Source organism: Anabrus simplex, chromosome 3, assembly GCF_040414725.1.
Source record: "Anabrus simplex isolate iqAnaSimp1 chromosome 3, ASM4041472v1, whole genome shotgun sequence".
NCBI lineage: Eukaryota > Metazoa > Arthropoda > Insecta > Orthoptera > Tettigoniidae > Anabrus > Anabrus simplex.
Window position 1 is genome coordinate 101559803 of NC_090267.1, and position 27038 is coordinate 101586840.

Sequence of the window (27038 nt, forward strand, 5' to 3'; positions counted from 1 at the left end):
TCATGCAATGAAACAAACACACGATTCGAAGATGAGGTCAAATTATGCTGGCTCCCCTGTGCAGATACTTTATTTGTTGGATTACTGTACTGTTTGCTTGTTTTAAATGCCTTGTAATTGCGCAGAAAGTGCCCGATGCCCTTAAAACATCGTGGCTTATTGAACTTTCCTATGATGAGGGGAGGAAGTCTCTTGCTTCCGTGTGCATTTCAACAAAGGACCCTTGTACGATTTCCCAGCTGGCACATCTCTCCTTTAAAACCGTAAGTCCGATTGGGCTTGGCATCAAAAAATAAAATGCAGTTTCATCGGCATTGGCAATATTGTTCGGTGCGTACGAATTGATTATGTGGGCCACGCTTTTTCACGAACTGTTGGCATCACCAGTGTTTGTGGTTTCTGCTACATGATATTGTGGCATTCCTTAAAATGCTCAGTACAAAAGAATTAATATTTCACTCAAACTTACCAAATATGAAGCACACTGTAGACACACCAAAGTGAGTGAAAGTGTGGAAAGCTACCCCCTGCACGTTCTGGAAGACTCGTTCTATCATGTCGTGGATAAATTTTGAATTTAAATTAGTCTGTAAAGTACTATTTTTTTAAATGTAAAGGCAGTTTTGAATTAAAAGTGTGAATTTCGGTAATGGGACCAACATTGTTCTTCGAATTACTAATTATCCATATTTCGAATTAAACAATTTAGATAACATGCAATGTGAGCTGCTTCGAATTAGGCAGGATTTTGAATTAACAGATTTCTAGTTATCGAGGTTCTACTGTATTTCGGAATGGGATTCAGTTTGTTTCCCACATGGGTGTTTTTGAAGAAGATAATTTCATTTAAGGTACTGGTAAGTGTTCTGTTTTTATTTTCTTGTATTTACTTTGTTGTTGTTGTGTCTCCTTCTCCTGCCCAACCACTGTCTCGTACCACAACCACTTAGGGTAGCGTAGCCCTGGTTGTTAATACACTTCCATGCATACTATGTTCTTGGTCTTATAGTGTGGTATGGGGGACAGTTTGTATATTTGAGAAGCATAATATGCTCTTTCAATTATCAAATAATATTGTATGTTTTAGGAAGCTCAGGCTGTAATCTCCCAGAGGACTTTCAATGCACGTGCAGTATTTGAACAGAATACATCTGCTGGTCAGATGCATAGTTTGCGGCGTGCCTCCCTTAACCCTCACCCCATGTCTGCTCCAGTAGAAGTGCAATCACCTGCAACAGTGGGTAGGAAGGCTTCTCTGCCCACTTGGCCTCCGGCTGGTTCCAATATGGCCCAGGTTACAGAGCAGCATAATGAAGCTTGCAGCCAAGGTAGCAGTCTTATATTTCACCCTGCATGTTTAATTTTGTACAAGTCATTGCAGTTTATTGCACAAGCCATCTTTTACTTTCAACCCCTTAAGTTTTGTATGATAAATTTTGAATAAGAAATAACATCCTCTCCATTTGATATTCTGATAGTCAAGAGTATTGGTATGGAAGTATTCTTATGTAATAATAAGGCAACAAGTCTCTTTAGTTTGCAAGCACAATTATATTTAACTCACTAAGATGACATGTTCACTTGAGAATAAGCAAATTATCACAAAAATAATTTATTCTATTATCCCCTGTAATTCACTTCAGAAGTCGCTCCATTTTTAACACCAGCGATATCCTCACTTTAACTACCAGTTATTAATTGCACGTGATAGTAAATGTTGAACAAATGTAATATCAATGTCTTGAATGAACATCATAAACATAAAGGCATTACGGTCTATATAATCATTCAAAGATCACATAAATGAGTTTCAGAAATTACTGGAACAAGCAACCATGGCTGCAGACAGGGCCACCAACCCTACAGAACAACTGGACGCTCGCTACTAGGACTTACTGAAATTCACACATCTATAGGGGTTGAGCTTGTATCCATTAAGCAAGAACTCTCAGCACATCAGCTGAGAACTAACAAGCAGGATGAGATACTGCACGTTCATGAACAGTACTCCAGGAAGAATTGTCTTCTTCAAGCTGTTAGTGACCTAATGAGGACAAAGCTGCAAAAGTTTTAAACACTGTGAAGGAGAAATTAAATGTAGAACTGACAATGGCCAGTATTGATTGGTGCCGTAGACTTGGTGTTCGTAGGAGGACAGTGGCAGATGCAGTAGTTGATGAAAAAGACTCGAGCAGTGTGGCATGCTAAACTGGCTTCAATGGGTACTCAGCTGTTACTAACAGAGTCCCATACTCAGGCGAGTAAGGAGATGCTACACAAAGCCAGGGAATGTGTGGAAGGCTAGCTTGGTCACAAGATGGATGTGTTATTTTAATGGGCAGCTGTAGCAAAAACAGTTTTGTAAATAAACCTTCTGAACTATATTCCGTTTTTGGTGCAGGGGTGGACTGATCAGTCAGCTATGGGTGTATTATCTTGTATTACTCTTAGGATAGGTTTGTGTTACATTGCATGTGCTTTATTTCAGTTAATTTTTCTGTTAGAGTAAATGTACTTTTTTAAAGCAAAGATAAGTTGGTAATTCTTCTACAGAGGTATGAAGGTAAGGAGCTTTACAGAGTACTGTTTTACCTTCCCCTAAGTGTAGCAATGACTTTCAGTTAGAAAGCGGGCCTGTTCCTTTCCTTTCCCCGCCATCCTCGCACTTGCGGCCTTCCTCTTCACTACTATCGCTTTGTAACATGCTAGTAAAAATATTTGAGACTAAGCCTCATTCTATGAATTGTATTGATACAAATACACAGTCTGCCCCAGCCCACATTTGTGAGGTGATGGTGGTGGTGATGATTATTGTTTCAAGAGGAAGTACAACGAGGCAACTATCATCTATGTAACACTAATCAGAGAGAAAAAAGGGAAGGGATCCAACATTTCGATAAATGAAGGTATCGGTCAAAGGAAGACGACAGGGGCCAATAAAAGCATGAAAATAAGACTAAGGGGGTCGGGAAAAAAAAACAAAAAAACAGTTGACCTAGGGAAGTCGGATAGGATAGATGAAAGTGAGGAGCCTGGCACAAGTAAGTGGAAGCAATGCCAGGACTCAGCTAAGCGTCCCGTGGTCACCAACCCATGCTTCAAATTACAGATCCCTTGGGGCCCCTTTTAGTCAACTCTTACGACAGGCAGTGGATACCGTGGGTGTTATTCTACTGCCCCCACCCACAGGGGGGACCACATTTATGAACTTATAGCTCTTCTTCAAGACAGCAACATGCATATTGCTGTAGAGAGTGAAACTTGGTTGAGGAAGTCCATTCCTAATGACATGGTTGAGATAAGTGCATACCGTCTATACAAGCATGACAGAGTCTACAGTAAGGTAGCTTTACACTGGAGAGACACTATCAGTTGTAAATTAGTTTACACCTCTAGCCACTCCACTAAGCCAAGACCTGAGTTCATGTTCATAGATGCGGTTATTTCTCCGGTCATCATCGTCAATGTCCCACTCCAGTCGCCCGGATGTGGTTTACAAGCCTCCTCTATTCCTTTCTGTCCTTTCACTTTTCCTGCTCCATTACTTCTGCCACATCCATTCCAGCTTCTCTAATCTCCTTCCAAATCTGATCCATCAACCTTCTACTCTATTTTCCAACTGGTCTCTTTCCCTTAACTTCTCTTTCTAATTCCCTTCTTGCTACCCGTTCCTTTCCCATTCTTTTTACATGTCCGAACCATCTCAGTCTTGCTTTCTATATCTTCTGTACTATATTTAGCTCTTCTCTGATGTTAATATTTATAATTCTATCCCTTCTTGTCTTTTTAAACGATGTTCTTAGAAATTTCATTTCTACTTGCTTGGATCTTTCTATCTTGTCTCTTATTAGTTACCAGCGTTAATTAGTCCTCTTGGGTACTTTGTCATCCCATAAGAGCTTTAATGATAAAATGTTGTACCTTTACTTAGTCTGAATTTCAGGGTTGATTTCATTACTTCCATTAATAATGCTACCCAGATATGTAAACTGTTCTACATTAGGACAGTAAGCACAAATAATAAAAGTTCTTTGGAGACTCCTTTGTTAAAAAATGGAGGTCATCAGAACAGGACATCTTGCCTCTCGTTCTTGTTTGGAAAAGATGTTTATTCTGCGCTGTCTAGAGGGTTTGTCTTTGAGCGCGACCTGGTGAAGTAACGATGTGACAAAGTCTGACAGTTCATGCAAAGAAAGCTCTGGAGAGAAGGGAAGTAGAGTATTGTCGTCATCTAAAATATGTGAGGGAGGAGGGAGATTGGGCTGTGCTTCTGCGATGTCGTGTTTGATTATATCTCTTGTCCGTCTTGTCAGTTTTATGTCTACCCATTCCAAGTATTTACTAATGTTCTCGTATAAGATGTTTTTTTGCTCGTTTTTGTTAAGATTCTCTTCACCGTTTTCTAATTTATCAAGAACGATGTGGATGTTTTCAAGGTTGTTCATTAGATTTCCTTTATTTATCATACAGATAATTTGAAGGTCCTGTCTAATATTGGTGAATTTGTGTTTGGACTCTTTCATATGGGATCCCATGGCAGATAATCTTTTGTATTTTTCAGCATTGACGTGTTCTTGATATCTAATTAAGAAGTTCCTTCCAGATTGTCCCACGTAAGTTTTTTTATATTGAGTACAAGTTAGCTTATAAATACCAGTGTTTTCTCAAACATCTGATATATTTTGTGAGTCAGTTGCTAAGTAAATATCTTCCAGTCTGAAGGTCATCCACATCCTTTCCAGATGTTTTTCCATTATCGTTCGCACTGTAGATATCAAGTCCATTGTTGATCTATTAGGTCTAAAGCCGTATTGTTCTTCCTCTGTGTTTTTATTATATCCCTCAGTCTTTTGTCCATGACTCTCTCAATTATTTTTAGCCCATGTGATAATAGGGTTAAACCTCTATAGTTTTCACATTTCTTCCTATTTCCTTTCTTGAATAGTGGTACAATGCTTCCTTGTTGCCAGTCTTAGGTATCCTTTCATCCTTCCATATGCCATTGAGGGCTCTGTATAGCCACTATAGTCCAATGCTTCCTGCTGCCTTAATCATATCAGCATTGAATTCATCTTTTCCACTTGCTTTAACTTTAGTCATTGCTTTCACTGCCCTTTCAAGGTCCAACCATGTTACCGGGTTCTCTTCTTTTCCTCCATCTATTATTTCCATTTTCTTATCTCCTCCTTCCTCCGAGCAGTCATCCTCATTATAAATTTTTTCAAAATACTTTGCCATCACTTTCTGAAGACCCTTTTCGTCATGTACTATGGATCCATCTTCTCTCTCTCTAATACCTTGATTTTTTCTTGATTTATTCAATTTTATTACTCTGTATAATAAATTCTGATTTCCTCGACTATCTTGCTTAATTTTCTTGGTAAACTCTCCCCAATATTTCTCCTTTTCTTCCTTTTCTACACTGATTATTACCAACTTACTAACAAATTTATTATATTTGGAGATTCCAGTACCAACATATTAAAGTAGACAACCGACGCAAAGCAACTACTAAACATTTTCCAGTCATGTATCATGACAGTATTACCACAACAAACTAACTACACTATCGGAAACTCGTTCTCCCATGCCCTTCTTGATTTAAAGGTTACCTATAACCCTCATAAAATTTTGTTGCATGGTCAGATTCCTGTTCATGTATTTTTAAGCATGATTCGATATACATGCCATATTCTTTTAAAGTGCCAAAATATAAAATGAAATATATAACTTTCAGTGACTTTAAACATATAAATATACATGTCTTTAGACTGGACACATCTAATTCCCCTTGGGAGGACTTAACATAAACTACAGTGACATGAAACTACAAAGTTTAATTCCTTCTTGCTTGGTCTCCTTGACAAGCTGCTCTGAAACTTAAGAGTAAAGTATTTCAACCTCCGTCCCCATGGCTAACTGACAACATTAAACTTACGATGCCCTATTGAAGTGCATTCCATCTGCTGTGTAGACGAACCTGTTCTCCTAATGTGTTTGAACAGTATCAGGCTCTACGCAGTAAAATTAAAGTAGTAATCCGAAATAGGAAATTTTCTCACTGCCAACAGCTAGCCAGTAAGCCAAATGCAGGAAGCACATGACTGTAGTTTTGTTCCATGGGAATAGGGAAACCTGAACCTAGTCATTGTGACCCAGGTATACTGGCTAATGACGTAGAAAAACATTCCTCTGAAGTTAAAATTAAGCATGAACTGCAGAATACAATTTGTCCTTCATGCTTGAATATAAAATGGCTACCTGTAACACGAAAATCCTTGTTTTTAATCCTGGTGTATGTTCATGCTTTACAAAAATATTTAGACCTTTACAAGAGGAAAATAATATTAAAATTAGGCCTACCTTTGTGATGTTGGATCACAGGCCATCCTTTTCACCATCTTCACTGCCGTCATTGTTGTTCGAATCTGGGTCTTCATTTTCTTTGTGTTCTTTCCATAGAAGCTATCTAAATGCATATGCTATTCCAGTCTTTTTTAAACTGTTTTCAATAATTTCTGGAGTGATTAATCCTCAAGCACGCATGATCGAGTCGCAAATACATACAAGTGAAGGCAGCTTGATTAATCCAGCTTTTGTTGTCTCGTGCACATTGTCCACCATCCAGGTGGAGTAAAACCTCATATGGTCCTTATAAGGCTTCTGTATGGAGACGACTAATGGCTGCAAAGCTGATGTAAGTCCTCCTGGGATAATCGCTGGATATGTTTTAGTGTCATTTGTTTTTTATGCAGTCAACTAATCAGCTGTCCAGTACAAGCATCGATTTTTTTATTAGGTAGTACTCCTGGATATCATTCAGTACAGTTCTTAGCCAGTCTTATCATCTGATCCACCTCCATCTACCCATTTGTCCTGTACACAGATGTGAATTCTTTTCAGAAAGACTCCTTTAGGCTGAGTTTTTAGTTTAGAAATGCAATATGGCAGGAGTTTCCTGTGATGTACTGTCACAGCTAGCATAACTGTACATTGAATCTTCTCTGCTCCTGTGGTTTTCACTAAAACATTTGATGCACCTGCTGTGTTTATCATTGTTCTTGTCATGTTCAAGTAAACTGACGTCCGATCGGCATTGCCAGTTGGCGATAGAAGAAATTTATAATCTTCGCTAGTCTTATCATGAAATGATGTAATTCTATCCCTATCTCTGTAGTCATCTGGAAGCCATTGACATTGAAGTTCTACTCAAACATTCTTTCAATACATAAATCATACAGTCCAGCATCAGCTCTCCTTAAATTCTAAAGCTGAGTTCCTTTGTTTTCTCGCAATTTAATGTGCTTTGAATTGTAATATTTCGTGCATTGCAGCATGACTACCGTATCTTTTTGCATTAGTCCACTTGAACACTTTTTCATAGACATCTTTGTACTTTCCTTCCTTCTTTCCCAAAAAAGATTTGCACTCCTTGTTCACTAACTTCTGTTGTTCCTTCTTTTGTACACCAATAGCGAATCGTTTTAGGTTATACATTGAATTTGCAAGATGCTGCTGTTATGCCATTTTTCAGTGAACTCATCACTACTTAATTTAAAAGAGGCCATAAAACTATTCTGTGTTTACTGGCACTTGTCTTCCAAGTTATCACAGTACGTGTCTAAAATAAAAATTGTATGTGTGAAGAAAGGTACAGTGCGAAACAAACAGCCAAACAAATGGGCAACTGTGGGGGAGGTGGTTCTGAAGCAAGCCTGGAGCCAAGGCCACATTCCAGTGGACTCTATCCATGCTGCTGGAGCCAGGAAGAGATGGGTTTTATCATTATCACCGTGTTCTTCTAAACAGACATCATTGGATTCAGCACAATTGTAGTGAGGAATTTCATTGCACCCAGGAAACTGGAGGAATTTCTCAGTGTCCAAGGATTTTGTATTTTGACTCCCAAAAATTGAGGGTGCCGTAGGTGAGGCGGTCCTATAGCCGGGTAAATATGGTGTTTTATTACTGGAATGTATAGGCTACCTGTATTCTCATTCACTTGGACTTTCAAAGTACCGTATTTACGCGAATAATCCCCGCCACCGAATAATCCCCGCACCCTAACTTTAGGAAGGCTGATTTTGGGGGGGAAAAAAAAAAAAAGCCAACATTGACTCAAATAAAACCTACACCCCAATTTCGTGCATCAGTTAAAAAAAAAAAAAAAAAAAAAAAAAAAAATGCGGATATCATTCACGTAAATATGGTGTTCTCTCTTTAACACAATACAACAGTTCCAGTGCCCAGTCCTTTGTTCAAAACCCTCCCTGAAGCCCTTCAATCAACCAATCAATACTGATCTGCATTTAGGCCAGTCGCCCACGTGGCAGATTCCCTATCTGTTGTTTTCCTAGCCCTTTCCTAAATGATTTCAAAGAAATTGGAAATTTATTGAACATCTCCTTTGGTAAGTTATACCAATCCCTAACTCCCCTTCCTATAAAAAATATTTGCCCCAGTTTGTCCTTTTGAATTCCAACTTTATCTTCTTATTGTGATCTTTCCTACTTTTATAAATGCCACTCAAACTTATTCGTCTACTAATGTCATTCCACGCCATCTCTCCGCTGACAGCTCGGAACATACCACTTAGTCGAGCAGCTCGTCTCCTCTCTCCCAAGTCTTACCAGCCCAAACTTTGCAACATTTTTGTAACGCTACTCTTTTGTCGCAAATCACCCAGAACAAATCGAGCTACTTTTCTTTGGATTTTTTCCATTTCTTGAATCAGGTAATCCTGGTGAGGGTCCCATACACTGGAACCATACTCTAGTTGGGGTATTACCAGAGACTTATATGCCCTCTCCTTTACATCCTTACTAAAACCCCTCAACACCCTCATAACCATGTGCAGAGATCTGTACCCTTTATTTACAATCTCATTTATGTGATTACCCCAATGAAGATCTTTCCTTATATTAACACCTAGATACTTACAATGGTCCCCCAAAAGAAACTTTCACCCCATCAACGCAGTAATTAAAACTGAGAAGACTTTTCCTATTTGTGAAACTCGCAATCTGACTTTTAACCCTGTTTATCAACATACCATTGCCTACTGTCCATCTCTCAACATTTTCGAGGTCATGTTGCAGTTGCTCACAATCTTGTAACTTATTTATTACTCTATAGAGAATAACATCATCCGCAAAAAGCCGTACCTCTGATTCCACTCCTTTACTCATATCATTTACATATGTAAGAAAACATAAAGGTCCGATAATACTGCCTTGAGGAATTCCCCTCTTAATTATTACAGGGTCAGATAAAGCTTCACCTACTCTAATTCTCTGAGATCTGTTTTCTAGAAATATAGCAACCCATTCAGTCACTCTTTTGTCTAGTCCAATTTCACTCATTTTTGCCAGTAGTCTCCCATGATCCACCCTATCAAATGCTTTAGACAGGTCAATTGCAATACAGTCCATTTGACTTCCAAAATCCAAAATATCTGCTATTTCTTGCTGGAATCCTACGAGTTGAGCTTCAGTGGAATAACCTATCCTAAAACTGAATTGCTTTCTATCAAACCAGTTATTAATTTAGCAAACATGTCTAATATAATCAGAAAGAATGCCTTCCCAAAGCTTGCCTACAACGCATGTAAAACTTACTGGCCTGTAATTATCAGCTTTATTTTTATCACCCTTTCCTTTATACACAGGGGCTACTATAGCAACTCTCCATTCATTTTGTACAGCTCCTTCAACCAAACAATAATCAAATAAGTACTTCAGATATGGTACTATATCCCAACCCATTGTCTTTAGTATATCCCCAGAAATCTTATCAATTCCAGCTGCTTTTCTAGTTTTCACCTTTTGTATCTTACTGTAAATATCATTGTTATCATATGTAAATTTTAATATTTCTTTAGCATTAGTCACCTACTCTATCTGGGCATTTTCCTTGTAACCAACAATCTTTACATACTGCTGACTGAATACTTCTGCCTTTTGAAGATCCTCATATACACACTCTCCTTGTTCATTAATTATCCCTGGAGTGTGTTTCTTAGAACCTGTTTCTGCATTAAAGTACCTACACATACCCCTCCATTTTTCATTAAAATTTGTATGACTGCCAATTATGCTTGCCATCATATTATCCTTAGCTGCCTTCTTTGCTAGATTCAATTTTCTGGTAAGTTCCTTCAATTTCTCCTTACTTCCACAGCCATTTCTAACTCGTATTTCTTTCCAGTCTGCAACTCCTTCTTAGTCTCTTTATTTCTCTGTTATAATAAGGTGGGTCTTTACCATTCCTTACCTCCCTTAAAGGTACAAACCTGTTTTCGCATTCCTCAACAATTTCTTTAAACCCATCCCAGAGTCTGTTTAATTTTTTTTTAGTGTTTTCCACCGATCATAGTTACTTTTTAGAAACTGCCTCATGCCTGCTTTATCAGCCATATGGTACTGCCTAATAGTCCTACTTTCAAGACCTTCCTTTCTATCACATTTATTTTTAACTACGACAAAAACAGCTTCATGATCACTAATACCCTCTATTACTTCAGTTTCTCTATAGAACTCATCTGGTTTTATCAGCACCACATCCAGGATATTTTTCCCTCCGGTTGGTTCCATCACTTTCTGAATCAGCTGTCCTTCGCATATTAACTTATTTGCCGTTTGTTGGTCATGCTTCCTGTCGTTTGCATTACGTTCCCAATTGACATCTGGTAAATTTAGATCTCCCGCTACAATCACATTTCTTTCCTTGTTTCCTGCATAGCTGATTATCTTATCAAATAATTCTTAATCCGTGTCAGTGCTACCCTTCTCCTGTCTGTACACTTCAAATATATCAAGTTGCCTATTATCTTTAGAAATGAGCCTTACACCTAGAATTTCATATGTCTCATCTTTAACTTTTTTGTAGCTTACAAATTCTTCTTTCACCAGAATGAATACTCCCCCTCCCACCATTCCTGTCCTATCTCTACGGTACACACTCCAGTTCCGTGAGGAAATTTTCTGCATCCGTTATATCATTTCTCAGCCATGATTCAACTCCTATTACAGTATCTGGTAAATATATATCCATTAAATTACTCAATTCTGTTCCTTTCTTTGCAATACTTCTACAGTTCAACACTAACAATCTTATGTCATCCTACTTGATTTCCAGTTCCCTGTTCCCTTTTTTTTTTGCTAGGTGCTTTACGTCGCGCTGACACAGATAGGTCTTATGGCGACGATGGGACAGGGAAGGGCTGTAAGTGGGAAGGAAGTGGCTGTGGCCTTAATTAAGGTACAGCCCCAGCATTTGCCTGGTGTGAAAATTGGTAACCACGGAAAACCATTTTCAGGGCTGCCGACAGTGCCCTGTTCCCTTATCGCTCCCTAGGCCACCCCGTTTCCCTGAATGTACCTCCCTATTACCCTTCCAAACAAATTTCCTAACTTATACGTACCACTGCAGTTTGAGCGCAGATCCCTATCTCGTACCCAGCCATTAGGATCTAGAAATTTCACTCCCAGTTTCCCACATACCCACTCCATAGTCTCATTTAAATCCCCAATCACCCTCCAGTCAGTATCCCTCCTACACAGTATTCTACTAATAACAATCTCCGCTTTCTTAAACTTCACCCGTGCTGCATTTACCAGATCCCACACATCTCCAACTATGTTGGTACTTATATCAGCTTGCCTTACGTTGTTGGTACCAACGTGAAACACTACCCACCTTCTCCTTCCCTTCCTCCCTCTCTTCTACTTTTCTCAACATCTGCCTCAACCTAATTCCTGGATAACATTCTACCCTGGTTCCCTTTCCTCCACACACTTTCCCCACGTGTCTAACGATGGAATCCCCCATGACCAGAGCCTCAACCCTACCCACCTCATTTGATCCCCTCCCCTCCTGGTCAGCCTTATCTTTTCTGATAGCTGCAGAAGCTACTTCCTCCTCCCTTTTCTCCTTCCCATGACCCTGTTCCACCTGTCTTTTCCTATCCTCTACTCTACATTTCCCTTTCCTACTTTTTCCCTTCCTCCTAGTTCCACACATCTCAGCAACAGTTCCCTGTCCCTCATCTTCCCTCTGTTGTTCTACCTGGAGTGACTCGTACCAATTTCGCACAGACACCTGTCCTGAATTCTGATCCTGAATGGAGACCTTAGTCTGCAATCTCCTTCCCCTTAGGACATTAGATCACCTGTCTTCTACAACTCCCCCCTTTCCTTCCCATCCCTCTTGTACACCTGCTGTCTTCTGTGAGAATCCTAATTATCTCCCTCAAACTCTCCAACTCCTCCCTCATACCCCTCAATGCCTCGCCACACCCACAGTTCGTACACTCACGCCCTTTAGCGATTCTTTATGGAAAAAAATGAAAATGAAAATAAAAATAAAATAACTTATTTGCAAAAAATAAATGAACGGATGGATATATTGTCTGGGATAGTACTCAAAGATCACACAACAATAAAGTAATTAATATACGACTACACTACAGTATTACTCTATTTTTTATCCTACAACCCCTAACAGGAAAAAAAACCTGTTGTTAATTACTGAATATCGAAAGGAATACACAAGAACTACACAATTCCAAACTTCAATTAAGTCTATCCTAATTACAACAGAATTTTAGTAAGAGTTTCTACAGATACCTCTACTACACCAGTACTACACAAATATTTTACAATAATAAAATAAGCACACTAAATTCTGATAGGATATTAGGCTACTCGTATACTATTGTACAGTACACTACAGTAATTTTTAAACTACTTTCAGACGTATCCTAATTACAATACCGGTACCGTATGTCACTACTAAGCACAAACAGAAATGAAATTTGCAAGAACTACTGTACTCAAAGATTACCAACAAAGCTAAATGCTTAGGCAAATTATTATTAGAACTACGCTCTAATAGATACACACGAAAGATAACACACGAATATAGCAGGCAAGATACGGCACTATCTAAATATGCTGTATCTACACTACAATGTATCTACACTACTGTTTTCAGGTGAAGTGTGGTTATATGAATTTTTACTGCTGCTAGATTAGTATTATTTTCCCTACTACGCGGGACGGAGAATAAAAGTGTCCTTAAATGCTGAGAATAAGAGGTTGTCTACTATAATTTCTGTCAAAACCACGCCGGGGGCTTGAAATGCTGTATTATTGGGATATAGGAATTTGATTATTAACTTTTACTCAATGAATAAACGAAGGTGGAAAGTATAAAGTATGCAGGGAACTAAGACTACAAATTATGGGAATAATGAATCAGCTGACTTTGTATTTATTTACACAACTATCATGTGCATGTAGCAACAATCGTTAACAATCCAAAAAAACTGTTAAGTACCGTAATTATCCAGTGAATTCTCTTTAAATCGATGTTTACAGGCTTATCGTGTTATTTAACGTTCTAGCGCTCGCGCTGTTTGGAATAACACACGCGATCGCGAGGCGGCATTTTGACCGCCCATTTTTAGTTGTAAGTTTTTTTGTTTTACTCAGTTCTTTATGAATTAATAATGGTCAATATAGTTAAATAACTTGATATACACATATTTAAATGTTTAAAATAACTTTATTCACACATATTTAAACGAAAAGTTAATGATGAACCCTTAAAAATAACAATTTCCAAATAGCATAAGTAAAGTTCACCAGTCAGTCACAAAAATTATCTTGAACACAAAATATAAATATTTGAAAAGTAAGGAACTGAAATCCGTCTCTAATTTGAGAAAGCATCACTGAACACAAACATTTTGAATTTATATCAGGTACGATGCACTTTCTTGGAGTAAGCTAAACCATATCGTTATCATTGTCCTCAAAACCTTCGTCGCAAATGTTACAGGTTACTTGAAGCGACGAATGATTTTTTGCAGACATATCTTGTGCATTTGTGGCACATCAACTGAGTTCTGTTGTTTTTTTTAGACCCACAGTAATAGCAAATAGGTCGCCTGTTTGATGAAGTTCCGGCGCTTGCTGGTGGTTGTTCTCTGTACTTTTCCAAGAAGATATACAGTTCTTTAGGAAGGCACCAAAGTTTCGCACGATCTTTCAAATTGTCAGCCATTAGGTCCATCGCTAAGTTGAAGGTGTATTTTCTCCTTACAGTGGTGTTGTTAGGGTGATTTTCTTGGAATATCTTCAACGAATTTATTCCAGCGACATCAAGTAAGCGAAAAAAAGCAGCCATCGGCCATGTTTGCGTTCTTCTAGAGGTAGAGCATCTCGAGCTCATCAAGTCTACTGTGTCCACACCTCCTTTAGTAGAATTATAATCCGCCATTTGCAGAGGTTTCTCGGTTTCCTGGTCAGTCTCGTCAGTATCGTGCATTGTGGACAACAGTAGTACAACCTTCTTTCTTTTTGTGACCACAGAAATCAAGGTTTTATCATCCTGGCATGCAAATTGATACTTTCCAGGAACTAAATGCTTATTTTCTGTCACAAATTCAGGAGGAATCTCCTTTTTATTTCTCTTCAGGGTGCCCAGAAATGTCAGACCTACTCCCAGTAAGTACTCGGCAAGTGGGTAACTGCTAAAATAGTTATCAGTAGTTAGTTCCGATTTGTACGTTTTATTGGTTCGGTCAATCTTTTCACTACATCGAAAGGTTTATTGGAGGTTACATAAGACCCGGGCTTTTGCTTCGCACAATATATCTCCACGTTGTAAGTGTAGAATGTACGGGAATCGCACAACGCATACATTTTCGGGCCGTATTTTGCCGGCTTTTTGGCCATATATTGTATAAAACCGCAACGACCACGGTGTGCTATCAGCATTTCATCCACTGTCACAAATTCGCTAGGATTATATGAAAGCTGGCAGTTGGCAACAAATTTAGTAAATAATTCCCATATAGGGGGCAGCTTATCGTAAGCCGAACGTTCAGTTCTTGTTTTCACATCATCGAAGCGAAGGCTCCTCAACAGAAATCGAAAACAATTTTCACTGATATTGGCACGCAGAATTGTTATTCCAGTCCCGTTATCAGTGAAAAGTTCTGACAAATTAGTTCGGTTTCCCCTTTTTACAGCCATCAAAAGAGAGCACAAAAAACAGCTAATATTTCTGATCTTGTAGTGTCTCTGTAGTCCCTCTACCGACCTTGAGGATGCTCCACTCTTTTCATAGCAATAAAAATATTTGTATATTTGACAATATCATCAATCATGTCCTCGCTTATAATTTGAAGAAAGCATTCCTGTCTAGTTTTGCACTGACGAGCAGATCCCCTAGGGCCAGGGAAAATTTTTGTTATGTTTTTTGATTTCATTTTGGAATTTGCTGAAACAGGTTTATTTACCCACAACGTTTCGCCATCCATTGCAATGAAGTAGCGAACACTGTCGATGTCATAGTCATCCTCTTCATCAGGGCTGTCTACATCCACTTCAAAGTCACTGCTATGCCTGTCTTCTTCAATTTGTTGTGGCTCAGAATCTATGTCATCTAGATGGTCGATTTCGTTATCTTCTCCATCTTCGCCTACGTACTCTAGATCTTGGAGTATTTGTAGAATGTCGTCAGGTTGGCAGTATCGGGCCCTGAGTGAAAGAGATTTATTTTGGTTATTACGTTAGAGGAGCACTCGATCTTCTGTTCCACGCGCGCTCGCAAGGCGGTTTTGTGGCTTTCCGTGCGGCCCTGCATGACCAGGACAACTTTGACACCGACTTCCTACGAGCCGCGGCGAGTTGAAGACCAAATGTGAATGGGATCTAGTGGCAAGATAGCCAACTTGAGAATACTCTTGGTCCCCGCATAGTTTCTCCGATCCATTTACATATACCGCGTTTTCTTCCAAATTGGCTGCCAATTTGCCGCCAACGCGAGCGCTAGAAGGTTAATGTAATAAATTATTACCTTCGTGATAGTCTGAACGGATATCTGTATGAAATATTGGAAAAGTAGTGGCAGAAATTTCAATGGGTTAAAACTCCTTATGATAATCTGCCTTTGTAAGTAGGCCATTATACCAAAGAACCTACAGATATTTAAGAATATTGTTTTAAAAGTTAAATAATATTATTACCTAAAGTATTTCCTAAACCTAAATTCGAAATAAAGTACACCTAGCTAGCCTACTTAACCTAGAAAACGTAATCTACTGAACACCAATTGAATTACTTGTTATAAAATTCAAATAAATAATACTACTCCCAATTTCTACCAACAAGCACTAAACACTAATATATAAATAGCACTAAATGGAACATGCACACACAAAATTTAAATAATTTTAATAGGTTTTAACTACTTTTTCACTACAATAATGCAAGAGCTCTCTCAACAGCCAACCGTTCACAAGTGCATCCAGATAGTCTGTTGAGTATACCAAACTTTTGTTGTTTTTAACTCTTCAACAGCATCAAATGACTACACCAAACTTCTTTTTCTACTGTGACAAATAGGTGAAAGTCACATGGTACTACTGTAGGTCTGGCGAATGTGGGGGGTGTAGTATTCATTCCCAGTGTGATGATTCTTTCTTGAGTCTTGATGGTGAGATGAGTGGGCATGATGTACTGATGAAAGATCCCATCCCATTTGAGCAAGGTGTGGTCGTTTTTTTGTGCAAGTTTTGTCTGGAGAAATCCCTTCAGTACCTCACAATAGTGATCAGCAGTAACAGTGGATTGCTTCTTCACCATGCTGCCGTACACAGTGACTTGTTGATTGATAAAGGCGATGTGCATGACTTATCCTGCACTTGCTTCAACCTTTGCCTTTTTTGGTTTTGAACTTGGACATTTTCATGTTTGTCTCTGGGTCATAATGATGGAACTAGGTTTCATCGCATGCAATAACTTTGGTCAGAAAATTTGGCCCTCGCAGAAGTCTTCCTATCTGTTATTTACATGCCATCACACTGAGAGCCTGCTGTTGATTCTTCATACATGAGGCACTCACTTTGGTGCAACTTTGCTCTAGCCTAGAACATTGCATATATCTTCAGCTGATCCATAGGGTATAGTCATAATCCCTGCAATCTGTGCTATTGATACACTTATGGTCTTCCCTTAGGATGATCATCAAGTATGTTGACACTGCGTTCGGTCTCCAAAGTTGAAGTCTTCCAGGGCATGGAGCATCCCCAAGATCAGTTTTACCCTTGCTAAGTAGCTTATGCCATTTGATCTTGCGTTTTACCCATGGCTTGCTCTTTTTAGGCTTGCTGCAACATTCCATTGTTAATGATGGAGTTTTGTCAAGAGAAACACTAAATCTAATTGTGTGCTGCAGCAGCTTAGGATCCATGTTGAGTACAGTAAATATATCCTTTCACTTCAGCTGTTTCCTTCCAGCGAAGCAGCTCGAGGCAAATGACATGCATAGCAATGTCACTCAAGTTCAGGCCTCTTCAGTACTGCCTGTATCAAAGGCAAGTGCAGGCACATTGAAACACAATGAAATAATTCTTTTTTGAATACCTCCTCATACTTAGGGAACATTTCACCGTTGTTCTGAAAGTTCTGTTTTGGAATATTTACAAGTATATCTTGAAGTATTTGTCTTGTTGGAAATATTGTACATAGGCTACATACTTGCCAAACTGCATAATCAGTTGCTCGTCATAACTAACATAAATCAGCAAGAGGTCCTGCATTTTGGAATGAATGTAAATAAAATTAAACTTCAACATATCCTACTTTTTTCTGGGTCTTTAAAGTCATCCTGGCTCGTTTTGAATTTTGAATGAAATTGTAAGGCCGGATGTACTTCCTGATGCGTCATGAGTTACCATGTGAAAATTCTCTCCTTGGATTCATCTGGATTTGATTGTCGGCCATCTTTGTAGAAAACTAGCGGCTAAGTAACTGCACTGAAAACACCTCCATTAATGCAAGTAGTAATTGATTTTTCCTTTAATGCAGGAAGGTTGTCTTTTAAAACATTTGGGGAAACCTATGAATTTGAAATACATAGCCTTGTCATTATAGTCATCCTGTTTTCCTATTTATCCACCATAGTAGTAAGTTTCCTTGAAAGCAAGTTAATATCCATCACAGGCTTGCTAGGTCTGTCGTGACTTCACCAGAGCCCCGTAAACCGCCATCTTTTTCAGGATTCCTGTAGGGCCTTCACAGCTACCTTAGCGGTCTCGGGGCCCACTCAGTCCCCACTGTATTTCACCCCCCACAGGCTATTCCCTACTTGATAATGTTGCCCATCTCCCATCACGTGGACGAGGGTTTGGACTTGTGGGAGACCTACGAGAGGGATAATGCTTGGAGGGGAACAGCTTAGGAAGGTAAACTGTTTCGGGTACTTAGGAAGTATCATAGAGGAAAGTGGAAGAAATTATAAGGAAATAATCAAGCATGGAAGACAAGCAGGAGCATTTCTGAAAAGTGTCGGAAGCCTGGTTTGTTGCAAGGTTGTCCCTCAGAGAAGCAAAAGGGCGATACACAGGATGTACTATATACCTATTCTGACGTACGCAGCTGAGACTTGGGTAATGAGGCAGAGAGCCGTGAATAGAATACAGGCAAGTGAAATGAGATTTCTGAGAAGCAGGATATGAGTGGAAGATGGGATAAGATGAGAAATGAGAAGGTTCAAGATATAGTAAAAGAAGAGCCACTACAGAATAGGATAGAGGCATCTAGACTTAGATGGTATGGACACATGAAGATAATGACAGAGCATTAAGTCAGTATTAAGTCAGTGGATCTGGAAAACAGTGCTCTGCTGAGGATGGCAGGTCTTGAGTAAATAAGTGGTGTAAGAGTTAAGGCAGATGTATAAGAGAGAGATGAATGGGTAGTGTTACTATAATGAGAGGCCGGACGTGTTGTGCCTCACCAAGAGGGGACGGCACGGACGGCCAGTAGTTTTAAGGGTGGCACCTCAAGTGTGGTCTGGTCTCCACTGGTATGAGGGGTCACTAAATAACGTTAAGAGTTTAGAGTAAGTTAGTAATAGGGGTGGCGCTTACATGGGGCTTGGTTTTTCTGCTGCAGTGAGTGACCACACAGTAAACTTAGTATATTTTTATTTTTTTATTGTTTTGTAGGAAGGGGAGGGGGAAGGGAAAGTCATAAGAGGGAGGGATAGGGCGGTCCTATCCCAAATGTAGTTGGCAAATGTTAATAGATAGAGGTCGGGAAAGGAGAGAGTGAGGCAGGGTACATGTGGAGCTGGACTTCAGCACTCAGTTAGCCTGTCGCCAAACGGAATGGTGAGGATGTTAACTTGGTCAACTGTATAGAGAGCTGGATGTGTCGTTCCAGGGAGGGTGGTTCCTTCTTCCTCACCAGGGTGGGACGGCACGCCCGGTCAGTAGTTATAGGGGTGGCATCTCATGTGTGGGTTGGTTTCTGCATGTGTGAGAGGTCACAAGAATTAAGTTAGGATATTTAGAATTATAGGGATGGTGCTTACATGTGGCCCGGTTTTCTGCCCATGTGAGTGTCCACATAGTAGATTGCTTATTTTTATATTTTTTATTTTTATTTTATTTTTTATTTATGTTTTGCTTTGTAAGAGGAACATGTATTTGCGCAGAATGCCTGGATTATTCAGCATCAATAAACAACATCATACTATTTATCCACCAAAATCTGTGGAAGCATCCTCATGCCAGTACTTAGAAATTAAAGCAGTTTTCTTAGGGTGCCTAATATTTTTAATGCTGACAAGCTAGAAGTTGAATCTTGATCTTTTTGTTACAGAAAGAAGTCCATCCCCAAGTCCTGTTCCATACTCTGTCTCATCTCATCCTGTTGAAACAAATTCTAATATTGAACTGGTAAGTAGAACATATCTTGCTATTTTAGTTGTGTGTGTTTTTATACGATGAAGTAAAAGCGGGTGTCCTTGACATTAACAGTGCAGAATGGATTGTTCTAGAAGCCAAGTAAATTATGGGATTTAAAATGAATGTTTGATTTTTATATGGATTGTTAAAGGGTATATTGTACATATTGAATAGATTATCGTATTTACTTGTGTATTAGACCCCCTCGCGTATTAGACCCCCCCCCTGGCTTTTCGAGATGAAGAAAATGAAAAAAAAAAAACTTGCATATAAGACCCCCAACGTAATTCGACAGAAAAGAACGATTCCGTTTCGAAGTGGGTACAAGTCTTATTGCAACTCTGATAACATCCAACAAATTTGTGAATAGTTCCATCCGTATGACCTACGCAATGAAAACGCGTCGAATCCATGCGGTACATCTGTGTTTTGAAATGTCCACCTCTGTAGCGTAGGTCTACTACAGCTCTGATGACGCCGCACAAATAGGTGAATAGGCCTAGCTTCGTGCCCGACCTGCGCATTGCGAGCATGAATCAGTCATGCTATATGTCGGTGTTTAATTATATAATAACACGATACCCTTATCCCTTTTTTTCTATGGGCTCGAGTATGAAGTGAGACGAATCATCCTAGTGAGTTTTTACGGCCGTATGCCCTTCCTGACGTCAACCTCACCATAGGAATTTACGAGATGTAACGAATTACATATGTCCGCCAGCGTAATGGTTAGCACAATTAGTTGCTGTTCTCAGGAGTCTGACTTCGATTCCCAGTGCTGTACTGCCAGAGATTTACAAATGGCAGTAAGGTTGATATGCGGTAAAAGCGGTACATGTAACTCCCCTCCACTGGGGGTGTGTCTTAAAAGAGCTGTATCACCTCGGGATGAGGAAACTAATTTACTTTAGTTGAGAAATATTCGCGGTTGTTGCTATTTATACAGCAGGCGAGGTCATTAACAAAGTGGTTGTTTAATATCTCGTAACTTGGGCCAATATAGGTATATATTTGGAGAGAAGTAAGTTTGAAACTTGATAAAAGCTATCCAATTAAAACGATTGTTTTACTCGCCAGCGTACCTAACAAATAATGATGATAATTTTATGTCCCCACATAGGCTTACTTTAAACAATTTTTAGAGACGCCAAACAAAACATACTAGGGTATGAGTTAATAAAAAAAGAGACAACGAACATTTGAAATTAAACATTATGACAAACGCATTACCGCCACATCTGTAGATATCCATAAATGCAGTATATTTTCCTGTTATTTATTTTTATTCTTTCCGTCGAGGAACTTTTGGCACTATCAGGGCAATAATATACCGAACCTAAACAATGTGGTCTGTCATATCTCATGGACAGCTGTTTACGTAAATCCTGATGTGGTAAATGTAGAGAACAAGCATGAAATGTACTTAAAATTAAGGGTCTGTGTTTCAACAGTCACAGTTATCAAAAGAAAGTTTGCAGTCACTATGTATTACATTCGGAAGTACAACTCGTAACATATGCTAGTTATCAGCTGATGGTTTGGCATGCCTTCTACAGCACGGCTTTATTCGGAAAGAGTGGCTTCTGCTACATATACACGAACTGGGAATACAAGACCATCTCCAGAAACCATTTGGGAATAGATTCATACTGTTTAGACTCTATAGTCGGGAACAAAATCATTTTTAAAAGGTTTTAAAGACAGGACCTCATGTGCTCACGATTGCAGTGTATGGCTCAAAGAGAATGAAGCATGGCTGACGCGACTGACGAGATGGCAGTGAAGATGACGTCACTTGGAATGCCGACACGCCGGTAGCAGAGCAGGGAAAGTTGGCGGCGCAAGGCGATAATTCAAATGACAGCAGTGATCAGGTTTACTGTGTGGTAGGCTTACTGCTGAACTGACAGAGACAAATGGCTGGCCATTAATTTCTTTTGTATCCCTTTTTTCTATGGGGTCGAGTATGAAGTGAGACAAATCTTCCTAGTGAGTTTTCATGGCCGTATGCCCTTCCTGACGTCAACCTCACCATAGGAATTAATGAGATGTAACGAATGACGTTATATGAGTACCGTAAAATGGGGGTAACCTCGGCCACTTTTTCATATATTTTTAAAAATATAAAGTGAAATATTCCCTCTAATTTTCTGAAAAATATAATATAAATTCTGCTATGTTTGTTCTTCATTTTTAAATATGAACATAATTTTAATTGTTATTCAGTAATGAATAATGATTATCAACAGAGTGGCCGGAGTTACCCCATGTTTTGGGGTAACTTCGGCTGTCATAAAAATAACTCAAGATACGAAGTTTTCTTCTATGTAGTGTTACTTCAGCCACCGTGAATGTTTTTTTAAGAACCTGCAAAACGCCCTGTATCAACAATCGCAAACAAATTAAAACGATTTATGGTGAAGCAGATATATATATTGATCAAATTCACTTTTTCCCCAAAGAAGAAACTACTTTATTTAGCCTAAGCATACAAGCATTGTATGATATTACAAATTACATGTTGCATTGAATAAATATTTGTAATGGTACAAAAGACAATAAATAAAGCCCAATTGTGTAGAGAGAAAAGGCAGCTGGAAAAGAAGCAATCTTGTAGACTGTCCTCATAATACACTGTCTTCTAAATTAGAAAATATCTGAGCCGTCAATCAAGTTCTTAAATGTGTATCGTCCATGTCAACTAATATCAGTCTATTTATCATTGAAAATGGAAAATGTCTTTCCCCTCTCTGTCAGGATAAACTTTGCCGTTTATTGTTATTGTGCCATTATTAATCTCTTCTAAAGCATTCTTGAAGTAAACAGGATTGTAATTACAATATCCGTGGCCGCGTTATGTTTTCCTGTATGTTCTTGACATGGCCGAAGTTACCCCGGAAGAGGACAACTTTTATCACAAAACTATTCCCTGAAAAACCTATTTGTATAAAATGCATCAAATTGTGTTGATCACCTACCAGACGAACTTACATTTTGACCCCATAAAGCACTGGAATGGAGAATCGAATGTTGGGGCTAGAGAACAGTTTGTTTTCTGCTGTTACCGGAGAAGACAATAGTCAGGGCTGCGGAAAAAAAATCGATTGACTCAACAATAAGCCCGCCACAATGTTATTTGGACTACTGAGTGTTGATAGAGCATTCTATTGTATATGCATTTTAGTTGTTGCAAGTGGTTCATCTTTTCCAGTATAGGTGGAAGGAGAAAATAAGTGTTGCTATTCGTCAGTGGCCGAAGTTACCGTGTATGGCCGAAGTTACCCCACTTTATGGTAACTAAAATGGACTTTTATATGTACCGTAGGCCTAAAAGTCGTGTTCACCATTTATTGTCTTTACATTTAGAAATACTGCCTTCCGACGAAAATAGCCAATAAAACTTAAATACATTCTAAGTTTGTTAAATAATAGTATAGAATATTTACATGTACAATTTATAGCTCTTTATAGGCTAGAAGTCATGTGTTCGCTGCACAAAATTTTGAGGTTGTCGCATATTGGACCCCCCTTTACTATTTTTGGCTGTAAAAGTGGGAAAAAAGGGGTCTAATACGTGACAGGTCATCTCTGACCTTTCTGCTTGTCGAGTAATGAAAAACAAGTATGGTCTTACACACACAACCTGCACTCCCATGGCACAAAGCATCAGCTGAGTTAATAAGTGAAAATTTATTAAAAATAAAAACCTGAACGCGCAATCTTGAAGAAATTGCAAGAAAGACAGAACAGAAAATATCATATGATAAGACTTGAGTAATGAACACACTGACAGACTGGGAAACGGAACAAAGTAAGACAAGTAAAGTATCCAAATTCAAGTATCTTGGTTAGTGGATACAGTTCAGTGGCGTTGATAATGAAGCGAATAAGAGTAGGATCAGGAATATGGAATTAGCTTACAAACTCGCACAAAATGCGTACACCAGGCGAATTGGCCATGCAGTTAGGGGCGCACGGCTGTGAGTTTGCATCCGGGAGATAGTAGGTTCGAATCCCACTGCCGGCAGCCCTGAAGACGGTTTTCCGTGGTTTCCCAATTTCACACCAGGCAAATGCTGGGGCTGTACCTTAATTAAGGGCCTTTCCTATCCCATCGTCGCCATAAAACCTATCCGTGTCGGTGCAACGTAAAGCCACTAACAATAAAGAAAAAGCGTATACAATAAAAAATCATTGTCGATATGAACAAAATTAATACACTACAATACAGTAATAAGGCCAGAAGCACTGTATGCATTGGAATGTGTAACCCACAACAGAAAAACAGAAGATGAGAAGATGAAGAAGATAGAAAGGAAAATTTTATGTAAGATATTAGGTCCTAGGAAGACAGCTGACATCAGGAAGAAAAGAAGGAATAAAGAACTGTACAAACATATTAATGAACTGACTGATGAAAAGAGAAAGAGACTGAAGTTTTACTGTACACATTAATCGGGTGAGTAACGACAGATTGGCTAAGAGGATATGGGAGTACACCAGGAAATGCAAGAGCACCACAACCTGAATAAAAGAAGTTATCAAAGATCGTACTGAACTAGGTCTAAACACAAAAGCATGTTGGACAAAAACGAATACCAGAAAATAGTTGAGACACAAGGAATTTCAGAAACCAGAGAAGCAACAACGAACTTTGACAGACCAACAGAGGGAAGCTAGAAGTCAATATATGAATAGGTTTTGGGAGCAGAAGTGACAGGAAGCCGAGAAGCAGAAGCATAAGCCAAGCGTGATCCATAGAAGGCCAAAGCGAATGTAAAAAAAAAAAAATCTGCAGCAGGTGGTAGAAATGCTTTCCATTAGCCTATAGCCTGTAAAATTATATTCTGGTTTACTTTCTGTAATTCAAATTACTGTTGGAATTTTTTGTCGTGCCGGGCTGAGTGGCTCAGACGGTTGAGGAGCTGGCCTTCTGACCCCAATTTGGCAGGATCGATCCTGGCTCAGTCCGGTGGTATTTGAAGATGCTCAAATATGTCAGCCTCGTGTCAGTAGATTTACTGGCACATAAAAGAACTCCTGTGGTACTAAATTCCGGCACCTCGGCGTCTCCGAAAACCGTAAAAGTAGTTGATGGGACGTAAAGCAAAATATAATTTTTTGTCATATTAGTCAATGTGCGGTAATGAATGATAACTATAGAAGAGATTGAGAATAGTGCTGATGTTATTTGCTGCATATATCATGTATGTGTGTAATTTTCTTTAATCTACTTCTTACGGAAGATGGCTGCGAGCTCACTGCATTAGCTGTACTACATCTTGATTCAATCTCACTTACTATATTACCATCCTGGGAGAACACACAACCTAAATAAAGATTTTCTACGTGATCCAGCTTCGTATCACCAGTATGACATTCAATTCTGTTGAATTTCTTACCTACTGGCATCAATTTAGTCTTCATAAGGCTAATTTTCATACCATATTCATTGCACATCATTTCAAGTTCCAAGATATTAGACTGCAGGCTTTCGGCACAATCTGCCATTAAGACCAAGTCGTCCAATAGGCCAGATTTCTTACTACATTTCCACCTAACTGAATCCCTCCCTGCCACTTAATGCCTTTCAGCAGATGATCCATATAAACGACGAACAACAAAGGTGAAAGATTACAGCCTTGTCTATCCCCTGTAAGTACCCTGAACCAAGAACTCATTCTACCATCAATTCTCACTGCAGCCCAATTGTCAACATAAATGCCTTTGATTGATTTGAATAATCTACCCTTAATTCCATAAACCCCCAGTATGGCAAACATCTTTTCCCTCTGTACCCTGTCATATGCTTTCTCTAGATCTATGAAACATAAACACAACTGCCTATTCCTGTCGTAAAATTTTTCAGTTACCTGGCGTATACTGAAGTAAAATTAGCGTGGAGTGTTGGTAAGGTACCTTCAGATTGGACAAAAGCAGTAATTGCACCTATCCATTAGCAAGGGAACAGGAAGGATTGCAACAACTATAGAAGTATCTCATTGATTAGTATACCAGGCGAAGTATTCACTGTCATCTTGGAAGGGAGGGTGCGATCAGTCATTGAGAGGAAGTTGGATAAAAACCAGTGTGGTTTCAGACCACAGAGGGGCTGTCAGGATAACAATTTTACTTCTCTATGAAACCATTTCATCCCTGCCTCCTACTTCACCATTTCAGGTCTAATTTCATCTATTCCTGTGGCTTTATGGAAATGGAGTTTATTTACCATCCTTTCCACTTCCTCAAGTGTAATTTCACCATCATTTTCTTCCTCCCCATGAGCTTGCTTGTTCGCGATATCACCCTGAAGATTTCCTTTTACATTGATAAGATTTTCAAAATATTCCCTCCACCTGTCCAGTGGTTCGTTGAGATCTATTATGAGTTCACCTGAATTACTCAAAACACTGTTCATTTCTTTTTGCCATCGCTTCCTAAGATTCTTTATTTCTGACCAGAAAGGTTTCCCTGCTGCTTTCAGCACAATCTGTCATTAAGACCACGTCATCCACATAGGCCAGACCTTTCCAGGTTATTAACAAAATCTTCCCACGACTTCTTTTTGGATTATACAACTCTTTGTTTCGCTCTGTTTCTTTCATCAGCATCAGCCCTTGTTTGGAGTCATTTCTGACAAGCCTTCTTTTCGCGTTTACAAGCTGCTCTCTCTTCATCATTCCACCAAGATGTTCGCTTTTTCCCATCTTTACACACAGTTGTTCCTAGGCATTCCCTTGCTGTTTCTACTACAGCATCCCTGTATGCCACGCATTCACTTTCTATATCCTGAACCTACTTACTGTCTACTGTTCGAAACTTTTCACTAATCATATCCATGTACTTCTGTCTAATTTCCTCGTCCTGGAGATTTTCTACCCTTATTCGTTTGCAGACAGATTTCACTTTCTCTGCCCTAGGCCTAGATATACTTAGTTCAGTACAGATCATATAGTGGTCTGTATCATCGAAAAATCCCCGGAAAACTCATACAATCCTAACAGATTTCCTGAATTCGAAGTCGGTTAAGATATAGTCTTATGGATCTGGTACCCCTAGCCTCCCATGTGTAGCGGTGAATAGCCTTATGCTTGAAGAATGTATTCGTAACTGCTAAACCCATACTAGCACAGAAGTCCAGCAAACGCTTCCCATTCCCATTAGCTTCCATATCTTCCCCACATTTACCAATCACCCTTTTGTATCCTTCAGTTCTATTCCCAACTCTCGCATTGAAATCGCCCATTAGCACTATTCTGTTCTTGCTGTTGAC

General features: G+C 39.2%; 1 protein-coding gene across 2 annotated transcripts in view; it reads left to right on the forward strand.

Moving 5' to 3' along the window:
• The window catches only part of Abp1 (Actin binding protein 1), a 238842-nt gene that overhangs the window by 130307 nt on the left and 81497 nt on the right, over window positions 1-27038 (forward strand). For both annotated transcript variants that reach the window (XM_067142645.2, XM_067142644.2), the window contains 2 exons: window positions 1088-1328; window positions 19680-19756. In XM_067142645.2, the coding sequence (XP_066998746.2) occupies window positions 1088-1328; window positions 19680-19756 (318 nt within the window). The remainder of the gene's footprint in view (window positions 1-1087; window positions 1329-19679; window positions 19757-27038) is intronic.